Source organism: Apus apus, chromosome 9 (assembly GCF_020740795.1).
Source record: "Apus apus isolate bApuApu2 chromosome 9, bApuApu2.pri.cur, whole genome shotgun sequence".
Taxonomy (NCBI): Eukaryota; Metazoa; Chordata; class Aves; order Apodiformes; family Apodidae; genus Apus; species Apus apus.
Window position 1 is genome coordinate 14216735 of NC_067290.1, and position 16370 is coordinate 14233104.

General features: G+C 47.7%; 1 protein-coding gene across 6 annotated transcripts in view; it reads right to left on the bottom strand.

Annotated features, from left to right (window-relative positions):
• Positions 1–16370, bottom strand: part of CACNA2D2 (calcium voltage-gated channel auxiliary subunit alpha2delta 2) — a 201495-nt gene that overhangs the window by 108426 nt on the left and 76699 nt on the right. For all 6 annotated transcript variants that reach the window (XM_051627527.1, XM_051627526.1, XM_051627528.1 and 3 more), the window contains exon 3: positions 9864–9980. In XM_051627527.1, coding sequence (XP_051483487.1) covers positions 9864–9980 — 117 coding nt within the window. The remainder of the gene's footprint in view (positions 1–9863; positions 9981–16370) is intronic.

Below are 16370 nucleotides of genomic sequence, written 5' to 3' on the forward strand. Positions count from 1 at the left end.
TGTGATTTAAAAAAAAAAAAATCATGCCTGCAGAAATAAAAAAAAAGCAACCTACCATTTAAAATTACCTTTAATTCCCATTGTTATGCTCAAAGATCTGGGAAGACATTTTGGCAGGCACAAATACTGACCTACAGCCAGCAGCCAGCCCTGCACAGCAAACCGGAGTTGCTACTTCCATCAAACCTGTAAGAGGACTTCAACAGCCTTTACCACCACACTCTCAGCCACTTTCAGGGACACAGCTTATCTGAACAGTAGAGGAGGGACAGAAAACTGGCGCAAAAAGCAGAAACACCAGCCCAGAAAAAAAGGCACCCTGGACGGCACAGGCAAGCAGAGCCACAGAGCCCAGGCAGGTCTGGGATGAGCTCCTGTGCCCTTGTGGGAGCTGCTGCACCCCAGCTCCCTGCTCCGGGGCTGCTGCCAGCTTCCCAGTTAACCCAGTTCCAGCCCCACATGTCCCAATTCAGCCAGCTGCTCCACCAGCACCACCAGGGAGGCACATGGTTAAATATTTTTGCTCACATCTGTTTAATCTCGCTTTCACTTCCAATCCTGCCTGTGGAAACTGACAGATTCCTCATCACGTGGCTGAATTAAGCTGCTTTTTAATTGCATTTGGAGGAACCCAAAGGCCAGCAGGCAGAGGGGCACTTTATTTTTCTAAGGAATGTTTTTTTATTATAGTATCAGGAAAGGTCTGCATTAATCCCTTGCGAGCAGGCAGCTTCCTTGCAGGATGCTGGTTGTGTGGATGGCCAGTTCCAGAGGACTGGGAAGATTTAAGCACTGTCTGCTGGAATACCAGAGGCTCCCAACCACTCCTCTTTAGAGAGCAGATCACAGGCTTTGGCACTAAACTGGCATTGAATTGATATGATCTCTTTAATGTTATCTCTGGCTCTTTATCACAATTGTCTGTGCAATTTACATTCTTGTTGCCTTTTTTTTATTAACATTTGCTAGATCCTTATCACAGATATTTTACACATTGTTCTAGTGTCACTCAAACATTTAATGGACATCAGTTGCTCTGGGAATATATAATAGCTCCTTGCTATGGGGCAGGGCCAGATGCTGATGGGCTTTTCAGGCTTGTGCTGTTAAAGCTGCAGCAGATGCAAACCAAAGCTACGTCGAACAGAAAGCCTGGTCTTTCATGCTACAAGACAGAGAGCAGGTTCACATGTCAGCCCAAGGACAACAGCAAAGTGCCACTTGCCCCGAGCCAAGCTAAGTGCTTATTACACAAAGTCATCTTCAGAAGAGCCTGCTGCTCCTCACCTGCAGCTCTCTCTGCTACTCCAGTCATGGGACTCTCATGCAGAGACTTTTTGAGATGAACTGTACAAAAGCTGATCTGCATTTTGTGGGCTGCAGAAATAACATTTGCCAAATCCACTTTCTTTAGAAAAAGGAGGGATTTGAAGAGAACTTTTGAGACAAAAAGGCTTCATGCAAGTCCATTAACCTGCAGGACCAAGCCTCCACCCTCTCAACCATTAGTGTCTTTAACTTTGCTACTTGTCCATAAACAAAGCTATACAAGTAACAGATTTTTAGTTCAACTAGGGGGTGAAACCTTTTAAAAAAATAAAATATCCTCATTCTATCTAAATTGAATTCAAAATTATTCATTTTTTCTTCCCAGGTCAATTATTCCCATTCAGTGTAAGAGCCTTCCATCCCAGATGATGCATTTCAAACATTCAAGATGAGGGGGTGGGAAGAAACAAGAGAATAAATTGGTGGGAGATCTTGTGCTTTAGAGAGCTCATCAAGGATGAGCAGCAGCACAGAGGACAGAGGCTGAAATCCCAGGTACTGAGAGCAGATCCATAAGCACACAGGTACACACTCCCTGCCCTACAGGCAACCCTGGAGAAACAAAGATCCTCCCCTTGTCCTCTTCCACCGTGCACAGATTATGAAGCCATAGGACAGGGTGCGGAAGTGACTCTAGCTACCAAACTGCCATGGAAATGCATTTTCTCATGTCAAAACTAACCAAGGAAATTCAAATAAATCCCTTTTTCAGTGACATGGTTTCTTTTATTTTGCTATCATTGCAAACATTTCTTTCCAACCTTGTTTAAAGGTTGTTTTATAAAGAATTAAATGGCAATTCTCTTCCCTAGCACAAATTCCCTTGGAGCCCCCCTCCTTTACTGCATCAAGCACCATTTTTATGTCTGTATCTATCTATAGAAATAGACCAGTAAATCTCACTCATCTTTTATCCTTTCAACCATCCTCAAATGCATCCCCTTAGTGCATGGAATAAGGCAGCCCTGCCAAGCCTTGGGAGCCCAAGAGGGTAAGGACCAAGCTGATGGATCTGAGTTTTGAGACAGCCAAGAACTACAACTGCAGAAAATCCCCTGACAACACTAATGGCTTTAGTTACCTCCACCTCTGCTAAGAGCTCTGCTCCAGAGCTGGAGAAATCAGAAGGAACTGAAAAACAACACGCAAGCTGCTGTCAAATACACCACACAGCTTTAGGAAGGGAAGTAGAACAGCCTTTAAGGAGTATTTCATCCTTCTCTTCACTTGGTCTCAGAGGTCTCTGGGTTTCTCACACCACAGGGTGCAGAGTGTAGAAAAAAAAGGCGCACACAGCGATTAAACTCTCAAAGACAGGTTAGTTCCCATTACAGGGAGTTCAGAGTCTTTCTCCCTGTGCGTGCAAACCACCCTGTCAGTGCTTAGAGGACAGAAGCAAGGGCAAGCTCTGCTCAGGCTAAAAGCCCAGCCAAAGCTGCCAGCACTCCTGCATGACCTGAGACCATGAGCCTCAGCCCTGGATGCAATGCTGGGACTGGCCTCACGCTGCAGCCCCCCTCAACGTGCCTGTCAACAGGAAGATGTTTTGGGACAGGGAGGAATCCATAAACCAAGGGCAAAGAAATCAGGTACAGAGCTAAATGGTGCACATCTAGAATCACAGAATATGCTGAGTTGGAAGGGACCCATCATGAAGTTCAACTCCTGTCCCTGTGTAGGGCACCCCAAGAATCACACCATGTGCCCGAGAGCATCATCCAAATGCTTCTTGAACTCAGGCGGGCTTGGTGCTGTGACCACTTCCCTGGGGAGCTTGTTCCAGGAATGTGAGAACCAGCACAAGTTCACCTCCTGGCTGACAGCCAGCTGCTAGGCTAAGGGACCAGAGGGATGTTTCAGTTTTTGGGAAGGGGAAAGTCAGGAAACTATTTATTTGCACAGGAAAAATAAGAAAACTCCAGTTTGGGTTGGAGGGCTACACTTTAGTGTCACTTAAGACATCAGCTCATCTACAGGACTGGCTTTGCCTCCTTTTTATGCAGGCCCTGGGAGGTCATCCCAAAAAAAACCCAAAGAGGGCTCTTCTCTGAACTGCAAGCATCCAAACTTCTTAAAGTGAATACCCAGCAACAACAGCCTTAATCTGCCAAGGGCAAGAGAGGACAGAGGTTTCTTCACATGTTCTTTGCCAACAGGCAGACAAGCCCACGGTGCCTGAAGGCTGACAGGCACGTATATGGCATTAGAGACACACTATGGAGACTTGCTTTTCACTCCCCCATTAATGACTCCAGATGCATTTGTGATATCAAGTCCATACCTTGCAGAAGTACCCCCAGATGGGGTGGTCCCAGGAGCTCCCCAACCTCTGGCACTGAGGGAAGCAGCCACGGCAGCCCTGTGCCCTCCCAAACCTCTGCAGCTGCAGAGTGCACCAAGAAGCTTACAAAGCTGTAAAGCCCATTGGGCTGGGCTGCTGCCAAGCCATCATGGGAGAAGAAAGGGAAATGTTCAACGTAATCTGCATGGAAGTGCAGGAAGCCCTAAATTGTGTTAAAGCTATTAAGAAAGCTGGTTACATTGCTCTGCAAACTGGCCCAATACAGTTTTGATAGACTTGTTACAACCACCTGATTGTCCCTGATTAGATTAGACAATAAACCCCCATCCTGGTGCATGGGCATTGTTCAGCTCCTCTCTGCAATCTGTAAATTAGAATTCCAGACCTGGGAGATTGGATTCAAATTGGATTACTGGAGCAGGTCCAGCACTAGAACAATCGTGAGGCAGGAGAAGACACACACACACAAACACCTAAATAAATAAATACATGTGGACAGTCAGCCAGGATTTGATTAGGAGTGAATTAAAAATAGAATTAGAAATAAAAGCCACCAACCAACAATTAGCAAAGAAGTGGGAAGAGGGACAGATTTGTCACTATGAATTAACAAAGCACAAAGATCCACTTTGACACATTTAGTACTTCAGCACACACAAGGCTGATGTTGGTTGTGGCCCATTCTCCACAAATGCAAGAGCTGCTGTCCATGGCAGTGCAGCTGGAAGGGGGTGGACAATGAAGTCCTACATCCCAACAAAACCACAGACTATATCTGAGTTCACCTGAACAATATTTATTCCTTCTTTCCTCCCTCATTGTGCTGCCTAGGCAAGACTTATAACATGTCCCCTAGCTTGGACACTGGTCTGGGATCCAGCAGCCCAGAGTGTGACCACTGGCAGGCTTCTGGCATGCCCAGAAGTCCCCCACCAGGTAAAATCCAGGGCCATATCCCACTGCAGCAGGAAAATCCGGCAGGGCCACATGTGCAACACCAGACACTGACACCCAACCCAACCTCCTGATGCACAGCAGCTTACCTCCTGAGAGCCCTCTAGTTAAACACGCCAACAACATGGCCAATGGGCACCTGGAAGAACTTGTTCAGATAGCTCAGCAGTGCAGTGAGACAGCAACGAGACCTTGCACTGCCAGCAGCAGAAGACAAATCCAGCACAAGCCCAGGGCTGCTCCTGCTGAATGCTGACCCCCTTCGCTGCCTGTCCTGCAGACCAGATGCCACCAGGACCAGAAGACAGCAATACCCCCAAAGGCAAGGGAGGGAAGAGAAAGCCACAGTGCCCACACTGCCTGTTTCTCACCAGGTCAGTGCCACTGAGAGAGGAGGGAGTTGGGAGATGCTCCAAACTGGCCTGAGAGATGCTTTGCTGCATGCCAATTTTTGCAGCTCTTTAGACAAATGAAACCTTTTATTGTCCCTATCAGGGAGCAGAAGAGCTGATAAAGACTCCGCTCACCACATACCTGCAAGGAAAAATCTTAGGGCTATCAGAATTGTTAAAGGGATAAACCTGTCCAATTAAATCCTTCTGCACACTTGATATATGCTTCTGCCAGATGTAAATGGAGCTTGGAACTTGTCCCAGCTAACAGTAATGCACTGAGCATTCAACCGGGACTAAAAGCCCAGCCAGGCTGAGCTGCTCCTCCCGCCATGCGCCCGCTGACCAGCTCTCAGCTCCGAGATGCTGGCTTGGAAAGTATTTGGTGGCAATGCACCCAACTCCCACCTCCTCCTCCATCAGAGGATCCTACACCACGTCCAAGTACTAACTGCACCACCACATCCGAAGGAATATGCAAGGAAAAAATGCCAGTAAGTGGGAAAACCCAAAACTGAAGGGGGACAATGGTGTGGAAATCAGAGACAAAAACTGAGAAATCTGCTTAAGGCAGTAAGAACAGCTGAGCCTTACTCATTTCCAGATCAACCATCTTTGCCATGCACCTGAGCTGAAGGAGCAGGAGCCCTGAACTGTTCTGCCACACCCCTCCTTTACCCCAAGTGCTCATCCCAAACTTGGACCTAACTGTGTAGTAACAAAAACATGCAGTTAAATCCCACAACAACAGGAAAAACAAACCTCACAACCTTTTCTCTCAACTACTGTTTAGATGTTAGCTCTCTCATCACCAGCCATGAAAGGTGCACCAAATCTACATCATACACACATATCTATGTAAAATCCACGTACATATATAAACCACACACACTATGAATTACTGAGACAAAAAGTGCCACTTTGCTGCACTTCTGATCAATGCACCATATTCAACATTTACTGCACCCAGATGAGCTCCATCAGAAATACAACAAACTTCACCTTAAGCCAAAAGATGTTGGCAGTGACGTAGAATATGTCAAACCAAAACAGCTCTTTGGAAGAAATGCCAGCCCAACCATGCCACCAGCTTCCCATGGGGACAATGCCAGAGCCCGCAGGCATTCACACCATGTTTTATGGGTAGGGAGGTCTCTTTTTAGAGATGGGAAGACCACCAGCACAGACAGCAGTCTTTAGGCTGGTCACGGTGTCTAAATAACTCACTTCAGGGCATAACCCACTCAGTAAACTGTGGGATGTGCTGCTTACAGGAGGCAAAGCAAATTGTCTGTGGTTAAACATGTGAAGGATGAAGCAGTCAGCATCCAAAAGCAGCCTTCGCAAGAACTGCATAAAAAGTAGAAACAAGCCTAAAACATACCCTAGGATCTAAAATTTCCAGCTCTCAGCCTCCTCCTCCATCCAGTAAAAACTCCTTTCTCCCTCAGTCTGTGGAGCTTTGGTAAAGGACAGACGCAGAGGCACTGCTGGTGCACTTCACCTAGTGTTAGGAAAGAAACAGATCTGAGGTGTCCATAGACCTGAGAGGGGGTAGACCCTCCTAGGTCCTGCACCACCAGCAATGACCTTCTCTTGCTCCTCTATCACTTTTTTACTGCTGAGATGCTTTTGTGGCAATAGGAGAATTTCCTGAGGCTTTGGGCTTGTGCAGCAGAGATGATATAGCAGCCCCTCAGCTGTTTGCACTGATGCTTTCTGAAGCCTTTTGTCACCTCAGCAGCCCCCCCCCCATACTCTCACCTTGATCTACGCTGACTGGCATCACCAGTGCAGGTGAGGAATTGAGGCTGGGCTGCTGAGGTCTCCTAGGTGGCCATGAGCAGTAGATAAGGCTGGGGCATCCAGGGACATGGTGTGGGAGGGAGGAGCAGCTCTGCAGGCAGAGCAGGAACAGCAAACAGCACAGAGAAGGGCAGAAGAGATGCTCTTGTGTCCTGGGCACATGGAGAAGGCAAGGGGCTGGATTTGATGGCAAGGGAGGTTCTTTCCTGTGTCTTTTACCTTTGCTGTTTCCTTTCTACAGAGCTGGCTCATCTTCACCAGCCTCGCCAAACAGCCACAGAGGCTTTAGAGGAAGGGAAGGTCTCACCACTGTGGTGAAGTGGGGAACCCTGGACAGGCTACACTGAGAGAAGAAAAGAAAGTGGAATTGAGAAAAATGCCCCTGAGGTTTGGGAATTCAGAGACAGCAGCTGCCTCATGCCCACCCCCAGGTGATGGCTTTGCCCTGGCAGCTCAGTGCTCCAGCAGCAGCAAACTCCAAAGGCTGGTGTCCTTAAAAAGCTCACCAAAGAAGCCCTGGCCTACAGGTCCATATCTCTCTGGACACATATAAAGGCAAGGAGGGGTCCAAACACATGAGAGATTGAAGAAGAGAGAGAAATTTAAGTAAAAAAAAAAAACAAAAAATTGCATAAGAATCTACTTGGCAAAGAACCTGTGGAATTCTAGTCTGAGATGATGTTCATCCCGAAGCCAGGCAGCTGTGATTCCTAGAACCAGGAAAGCACAACAAGATTTGTAGTAATTTTTTAACCTTCCGCCTCATTCCTTTCCACCTGTGAAGAAAGATGGCTTTCTTAACCCTAACGAAGGTAAGATCATGAGCATGGACATGAGCAGCCCTTAAACCTTGACCCATTTGGGAACACACCTACTGTTGCCTTACACTTCCCCTGTAGCGAGATCCCTGGAACCACCCCGCAATGCAATACTCTAAACTTAATGTAATCTTCTTCAGGAGTTACTCCACCTTAGCAGTATCTTTTATTTCCATTTCAAAGGAAAGTAGCTGTACTTTTGGTATTGAAGACCATCTCTTCTACCTCCTCTCCTCCTAAATATTTGGAATAGAAGTCAGCTGAACCTCTGAGCCCAAAGATGACTGTGAGGGCAGGCTTGAAGCAATGAAATCATCATGGAGAAAGGGACCTGGAGGATGCCGGGGAAAAGGGCAGTTAGTGGTGATAAAATACCATGTCAAATAGAGGCTGCTGTGTGTGACATAGGGTACTAGTCCCCCAGGAGCCAGCAGCAGATGCTCTTCCCTAGTGCCAGTTGGAACAGGTGGGAGTCACAAAAAGATCTTCCTAGGAATATTTCTGTCCCATGATGAGATTGTAATCAGATATGATGGTCTGGAACAGAAAAGAAGGGACAACATCCAAATAACCATCCCCTTGTAGATGACTGTTATTTTAGGAAGCAATTACCCTCTTTGCCACACACCCCTGGCTCCAGCACTCCTCTGAAAAGCACATGTGAAATCAGTGTCCTGCTAGTGCCAGACCACACTAGAATGCTGCACCATGGCTGGCAGGGCCAGACAGCCCACGTTGGGTTTCTTTGTGCTTGATTTTTGCTTCTTAGAAATGCAATGCACGAGGCAAGAAACTATGTATTATTGGCAAGTGCTCTGCACACAGTTTAATAAAGACACATTAATATTTTAATGTAAAAACACAGGAAAACAGGCTCTTTGATGGCTGGCCTGAATCACCACCTAATCAGAATGTCACTCTAGAAGTGTGCATCCCATCACCTGTGCCCAAAAGGCTAGCTAGCAGCTTCTTACAAAGCCTCACCAAAGCACAGGCACAATCCCTTGTCTCTCCTGCAGCAAAGGAGACAGGGAGGCATCTTCTCAGTAGAGCGAGTAAATGAGTGAAGTGACAATTCGTGTTCAAGGAGAGGATCCATTTCTCCCTCCTCACCTGCTCTTGCTGATACATGGAATCCCACCTGCCTCAGATGCTGAAAAATACATTTCAAGAAGTCATCATCAGTCTCATGAGTCATGAGAGTAGGGAAGGAAATGACTCCAGGAGGGATGATTCAACTAAGTAAAGAATTGAGACAGAAGAAAACACAGGCTGGAGAGTGGAAGAAGCTGCAGGAGCCCAACTGCTTCGAAGGAGCTTAGCACAAAGTGGAAAAACCTCAGAAGATCCCACTTCTCCCCCTCCCATCGACTTGCCCATTTCTAGATTTTGTTGCCAGTACCACCAATCTAAGACGCCAAGAATTTACATGCACACTGGATGCAAGAGACTGCTCCATCTGGCAACTTGTGCTCTGAAGGAGCCCTCTTGAAGGGACAAATTCAGGTCATTATGTCCACTGCAACAAAACAGGACCGCATGCTTGTCACCTAACTAGTGCTGTCAAAACCAGCCCTCTGCTTTGGGTCCAGCATCAGGCAAGCCCTTAACAGTGCACCAACCAGTTCTGCCTTGTTACAGCTACCACTGGGTTTTACCAAGCTGGTACCACAAGCAGGTGACCTCTCTCCACTTCAGATAAAACAGATTTATTTTTAAAAGCGTGCTACAAAATAGGATGATAGATTGGAAATGTACACAAGCACCCACAAGGGCAATTCACACATGCAGTCAGTCACAGGATTCAAGTGCCAGGCACCAGCACAAACATTTTAATGCATCCTCTCCTCAACAGGAAAAAAACCCTATTTGTCTGAAACACGTCCATGAGCTACGTCAGAGACACCACAGTACCTTTGCTCCTGCTCACCACATTCCCAGTTAAAAAACTGGGTCAAATTTGTTGCCAGGGTTTTGCTGTCACCTGTATTCTTGTGGCAGCACCTTCAGAGGTTCACATGATGGTGGGAGGAGACACAAACGAAGATGCCTATAGCAGATCCTCACATGATACATCCTTGCCTCACATGCCAGACATACTCCATATGTATCTGTGTGACTGCAGGATGCAGTTCCCAGAAAAGGCCACATACCCATAGGAATGACTTTGAAGCTGAGATCATAGTGCTGCACCAGCATCAGCCCTCCTCTTTAAACTGAATGTGTCAGACAAAGGATCAACACACATGTCCATCACCTTACCTTTAAAGCACGGACTTTCTTGGCCAAGAGGTTCTCAATGTCTCCTGCGACCTTCTCCACCAATTTCCTGGGCACATTCTCCTTGACTTCAAACAGGTTTCTGTTCTCATTGTAGATCTAAGAAGGGAAATAAGAGAAAGAAAGACAGTCAATATTAGAGAGAAGTACAGCAGCCTTCCTACAGAAAAGCTGATCCTCTAACACAGAAGAATTTTAGCAATGTGGATTAGGTAACAGAATCAGCTTTGAAAATGAGAGGAGCAAGGGAAGAAAGGCTTTGCAACCAGGAAAAAAACTGGTGCCCACACCATTGGCTTTCTAGCTGTCTTGTCTCTAAGGGAGCCATAGTAAAGTGATACCCTCAGGAAATTAGGATTTCTACAACTAGTCCAGAACTCAACCAGGCTGTGGTGGGGGGAGACACTGGGATTATCCTGAAGATCATCTGCAATTACCTAGATTTGACTGTTTGCACCCAAAGCAGGCAGCTGTGACCCGTGGGCCTGCCCCTCCAAGCCACATAACACAGGGGACAATGCCAGCACCAAGGGAAGTGCTGTTGGCATCAGTGCTGCCCCAACAAGAAGGGTCACTCAGTCCCACCACAAGACCTGGCAACCACCAGCCCCTCAGTCACCTCCTCAGATAAATTTCTGGCTTTTTAACTTAGCTTGTCTGCACACTCAGGTGCAACCAATACAGGAGAAATGGAAAAGCTTTTAGAATCAGCTGAGATTAGGAAAAACAAAACCAAAAACCAACCCATGCCTTATCTTTCTTAAGTAAGATACACGAAGAAAACCACTCAGTAAACAATATTCTGCTGTAGGGCTACTTGCAAATACCTACCCTACAATTCCAGGCATGAAGACATCTGGCAGCATAAAACCCTCCAAGGAGAGCTGGACCTCCCCAAGGAGGTAGCTAACTCCATGCTTAGCTGTGATTTCCATGCTAGGCATGTCTGGCACCTACCCAAGCTTCCATGATCCTTTCGAGCTGAATCATTGCTTCCCATGGGACAGAAAACCTCTTTGCTGGAGCTCCATTAGAGGTGAAATACTCTGCCCATAACTGCCAGTTTCTTGCAGATCTGACCGTGACAATGAAGGAAGAGACCAGGTGGTGCAGAAACCATTTTCCACAAAACATCTGCCCTGATCTGCCCTGCATCTCAGAGCAGCACCCAAACATAAATAGCACACAAACAGCTTCTACAAGACAAACACACAACTCAGAACCCCCCACATTTCACCCCGTGCTGGCAGCAGGAAGGTAGGACTAAGGAGAGGCTTGGCTAGAGACACCCACCAGGCTGAGATGACCACAACTGCTTCTCTTGGTGGAACCAGCAAAAATATAGATACAGGTAGGTAGATGCCCAGGATCCGGACGGCAGCACCTCACTCAAGAACAGGATGAGACCCTCCTGATATGTTGGGAAACTCCTTACTCCACCCTTTTTCTTTTACAGATGTTAATGAGCTGGAGCAGGACACAGCTCCACTTGCTGTAAAGCAGCTGGTGATGAATTCAAGAGCCTGAGCAGAGACACCCCTCTTTTCCCCACAGCTCCCCTTTCCTTCTGTGATTAAACAAAGTGGTTTCTGAGGCTGAAGCCACAGCAGTACACTGGAAGACTAAACAAAGGGCTGCTCTTTTAGCTTTGTATGGTCCCTCCAGACCAACAGGGTTAATCTTCAGGCTTCAACTTTGCTTTCTGCAGATCTCACTAGGGTCCCTGCTCGGAACGAGCTCCTTCCTTCGTCCAAGCCACCAGGAAATTCCTGATGGCCTTGTGTCCACACACACACCATTACTCCATTCTAGCTCTACTCCAGGCAACAGTTTCTTTTTACCCCCAAAACACCCCAAGGGATTCAGGAACCTGCCCTGGCTGCCTGGATGGTAACCTACTTACCCCTTATCAGTAAGGTGGCACACAAGAGGCCAGACCTGCTCATTTCTAAAGTTTTTGAAGAAAACAGTGTTTCTATTAATTTTTCTGGTCACTGAGCTGCAAGAGCATGGCCCATGAGCCAAGAGCAGAGATGCAGCAAGTCAAACACCTGTGAGCTACAGCTGGCTCCTCAGTCCCTAAGAAACATGCAGAACTTGCCTCCAGTGCCCACCCTGAGGCTCTGCTCTCACAGGCTTCAGACCTGCCACTCTTCAAGGAAGGGTAACTCCAAGCATTGAATTTTCAGCCAACCTGATTCCCAGGACTTCACTCAAATCACTATGGTCCCCAAACCACCTACACTTCACATCAATTTGGCAGCTTCTGAAGGGGCCTACAGGAAAGCTAGAGAGGAACTTCTTAAAAGGGCATGTAGTGATAGGACAAGGGGGAACAATTACAAACTGAAAGAGGGAAGATTTAGATCAGATATTAGGAAGTAATCCTTCACTATGAGTGTGGTGAGACACTGGCACAGGTTGCCCAACGAAGCTGTGGATGCCTCATCCCTGGAAGTGTTCAAGGCCATGCTAGATGGGGCTTGGAGCAACCTGGTCCAGTGGGAGGTTTCCCTGCCCATGGCAGGGGGTTGGAACTAGATGATCTTTAAGGTCCCTTCCAACCGAAACCATTCTGTGATTCTATGATTCTCTGATGATTGCTATGTAAGTGCAGTGACTCCAAAGAAGATGTTTTAGTAACAGAACACAATTTAGAGGCATTCTCAGACTCCAGAAGAAATTACTTCTAGGTGTTCTTCACATCAGACCTTCAGCCCCCAAAAGCACATATTGCCAATAGCAAAACATTATGTGCTAGAGAAAAATGCCCCATGTCAGCACAGAAAGGGTTAAAGCAAGGAAAGAAAGCTCAACACAAAGCAATATTCTCTCATACTCTTTTTTCCCTTTGGTAAGTACCAGCATAACAAAATGATGTGTTTGGAAGGCGCACGCTACCTCCAGCTGAGCAGCGGCAATTAGGAAAGCGAAGAGGAGCAATCTTCAAGGAGAAAGCTTTGGGTAAGGGGGGCATCCTGACATTGGTATTTTCCTATTATGAAACAGAAAATTGTCTGCTGTTGGTTCCAGACAGAAACGGTGCCTGTCCACAAGGGAGGGAAAAACAGAAAAAGAAACCAGGAGATGTTCCTCCAGCCCCCTGTGCAGCTGCAGAGCTCCACAGTCTTCTGGCTAAACAGTTCACTGGCGTTAATTAGAACAATCCAGCATGAATTAACAGTGGCCATATGAGCACAAGAACGTACCAGACAAGCAGGGGAATGAATGGTAGTGCTCCAGGCAATTAAGATAGCTTCACACTCTCTATTCTAGTGTTTAGCTCTGGGTTGTTCAGAACTTGGCTGGGTTTTACTTATCTAAGGTGACATTTCCCATATCGGGCTTTTCCTTGAGCTGAATCAGAGGGCGAATTTTCTGGCCAAAGATAACCCAAACATTCCTTAGCGATGGCAAAAGCCCTTCATTTTGTCCAGATTAGAAAGCCATTCTCATTGAAATTCTCCTGTGATCCAGTGCTCTGGGACCTGGGGTTGAAATTTGTAACAGCTGTGACCTCGGAGTCAAGAAACTGCTATTTCTGATTCCATGTGGGTTCACTCGCAGCTCTGCTGGCACCTTCAGGGAGAGGGGAGGTGCAGGTTGTGTGCTCTTGGTAGAATGGGTTTTACTTTGCAATCCCTTTGTGAACAAACCCTGTCCCCTCAGAACCTGTATGTACAGGCAGGGTGGGCAGCAACACAGGAACACGAGGGGGAAGCCAAATCCTGCAATGCTCCAGCCATGCTGAAACAAGAATTGCCTCTGCATTAGCCAAGCTCAGTGTGGTTGGAAAACATGCAGTTACTGGACAGGAGAGGGGTCCCACAGAGCCACTGAATTATGTATGAAGGTGTTAGTCCTCGGACAGAAGAAAGGAGGAAGTGTTGTATTCAAGAGATGGGGATTGAGACCAAATTATAAACTAGAAACCGCAATAAAAAGCCTGGGAAGGGCTGAAGCTGGATGCAGTATCCAGAAGATCCAGGCATAGCAGCAGGAAAAAGAGTCCAGCAGTGGATACTGAGAGTGAAGTAGTAAGAGGCAAGACCAGTGGGAAATATTAATGCAGGCAAAACAACAGAAAGTACTGAACTGAAATAAAATAAATTACAATGGTGGCAGGTGGGGTATTGAAAAATCAAACTGCTCAAGACAACCTGCAACACGAAAAATTTAATCCCAAATACATCTAAGCATAGTGCAACTACAGACAGCTGAGAAGATGATCTAAACCAGCACTGAAGTGCTACACAGCCTTGCTAAAAAGCAGAGCTGGTAACACAAGAAATTGCCAATACACGTTCACAGCAGCAACTGTATAACCGCAGAGGCAGATCTGACATTGCCTCAGCACATCCTTCCTCTAAATTCACTTGTTTGCCTTGCTCCTAATGCACAACATACAATGCTCATCTCTGCTATTAATTCCCTCTGGGCTTTGACAGCCCGGGAGCTGTCAGGGTTCAGAGAAAAGATTTGCTATTGCACAGTTCCCCAGGAGCTCACTCAGCAGCATGAAACTGGGCAGCCTGAGAGGGAATAGAAGGGGCAGAAATACCTCCTGCCCCAAGTGCAGAAATCCCTCCATGACGAGCTGCCACAAGAGGACCCAGCAACTACCTGTGGGTTACAGTAGCTGATAAAACACGGAGGAAAACAATAAACTCTAGGCAGCTCCCAACAGCACCTGTGCCTTTGGGCCCCACTGGCAAGTAAAAACTGTCTCATCAGCCCCAGGCTTGCTGTTTCCTGCAGACACCAGCCTCCCCTTTGCAGTGGCAGGGACAGTCTCCAACCTGTCCAGGACTCAGACCTGGGCTGATCAGCTTGGTACAGTGATCCAGAAATGGTCTCTGCAAAGGGAATTAGTGGAAACAACAAACACTGCAGCAGGATACCTGCCCTTAAAGACACCACTTCCTCAGATGCTTGCCTAGTGCTTTTCCTGGAGCTTCAGGATCTGTTGGTCTCCACCAGTTAAGCAACTGTTAGGCCCATTTTGAGTCTCATCTAGCCCATGGTGGGGTCCTGCCATTTCCCAATGGCTCAGGATACCACTGAAGAGGAACAGGGGAAACCCTCAAACAGACTTGCCCATGCCCCAGGCACACAGAGCAGACCTCTCTGACAAAGAAGAGGCCGAGAGAAGAGTTACCCAGTAGCATAAATGACAGGCAAGAGCACCGTGAGATGGCCCAGACCAAGCAAGGAACACTGTGGCTGAGTAACAGGGAAGAAAAGGAGTGCAAAACCCCAGAGAACCTGCTGGAAGATGGAGACTGCTCGGGGCCAGAGAGCAGAGACAGCACGATTCCCATCTCGTCCCTGCTGCACCTACTGTTGTTAAATTTCATCGTCTGGTGCTTATAGTTCTTACGATGATGGTAATCATTGTGGTGTCTGTTACATTAGGAGGATGCCAGCCTCCAGCCTCGGCGCAGCGTCAGGGATAATCAAGCAGGCAGTGATAAAAGCAGTTATCAGCCTCGCTGACAGCCCGCCAGGACAACCGGTGCTGCCTGTACCGCGTCTCACAGAGCAGGTCACACACCACCGCAGGGAAGAGAGGGACAGGGACTGGCAGAGGACACAGGGATGGCCTTCTGATGAAACAGGCATCAGCCAGGGAGGTGCTAGATCCTGGCTTCCCTGTCAAGGACTCAGGAAGGGGTAATGCAAAGGAAAGCAGCTGCGGGTCAGTAGTGGCGATGCAGCCCAGCGAGCGCTTTGCAAGTCTACCTCATGCTGGCTCCCATGGACTCCACCAGCCCTGAGGAGGGGGCCGTGTGAGCACAGCCCCTAGCCCAGGCTCCTCAGGAGCAGTGTGGGCAGTGGCTCCCACACAGCCCGGCACGTCCCCTGCTGTAACCTCTGCCTCGGCCGTGAGAGCCGCTGCTCCAGCAGCCTGCAGATGTGCTCGAGCGTGCTCAGGAGGCAAACAGCTTGACATTTACTCACCCTGTCTCCCCCTCTCCTCCTGCAGTGTCATTTCCCTGCTGAGCTTCTTCCTTCCACCTACCTAATAAAAAGCAGGCACCCTCCGAGCAGCTCTTCACAGCTTTCCTGCAGAAGCAGGACAGGGAAACGCACAGTTTAGCTGCTCCTTGGGGATGGTCAGCTATAATCTAAGCAAACAAACCATAGAACTAAGGTCTCTTTCCTTCAATAAAGAGCCTGCTCAAAGGCAGCAGTACCACAGAGGAGACTGGGGATTAGAGGAAGGCAGATCACTTGACCAGGGATGGTGACATGAAGCTGCACCAGCTCCATGCCTGCACTGGCACCCAGATCTCCCATCCTCTGTGGCACTGGCACCAACTGGACTTCTGCTCACTCAACCCAGAATCACGAGTCTCTGCAGCTAAGATTTCAGGCCTGCCAGTCCCAAAGCAGACCTAAGACTGCTACACATAACTTAGCAACTAGACAGGGATAAAGGGCTATGCACAGTTAGCCTGGATTACAGAAAACCTCTCCTGGCCTGGA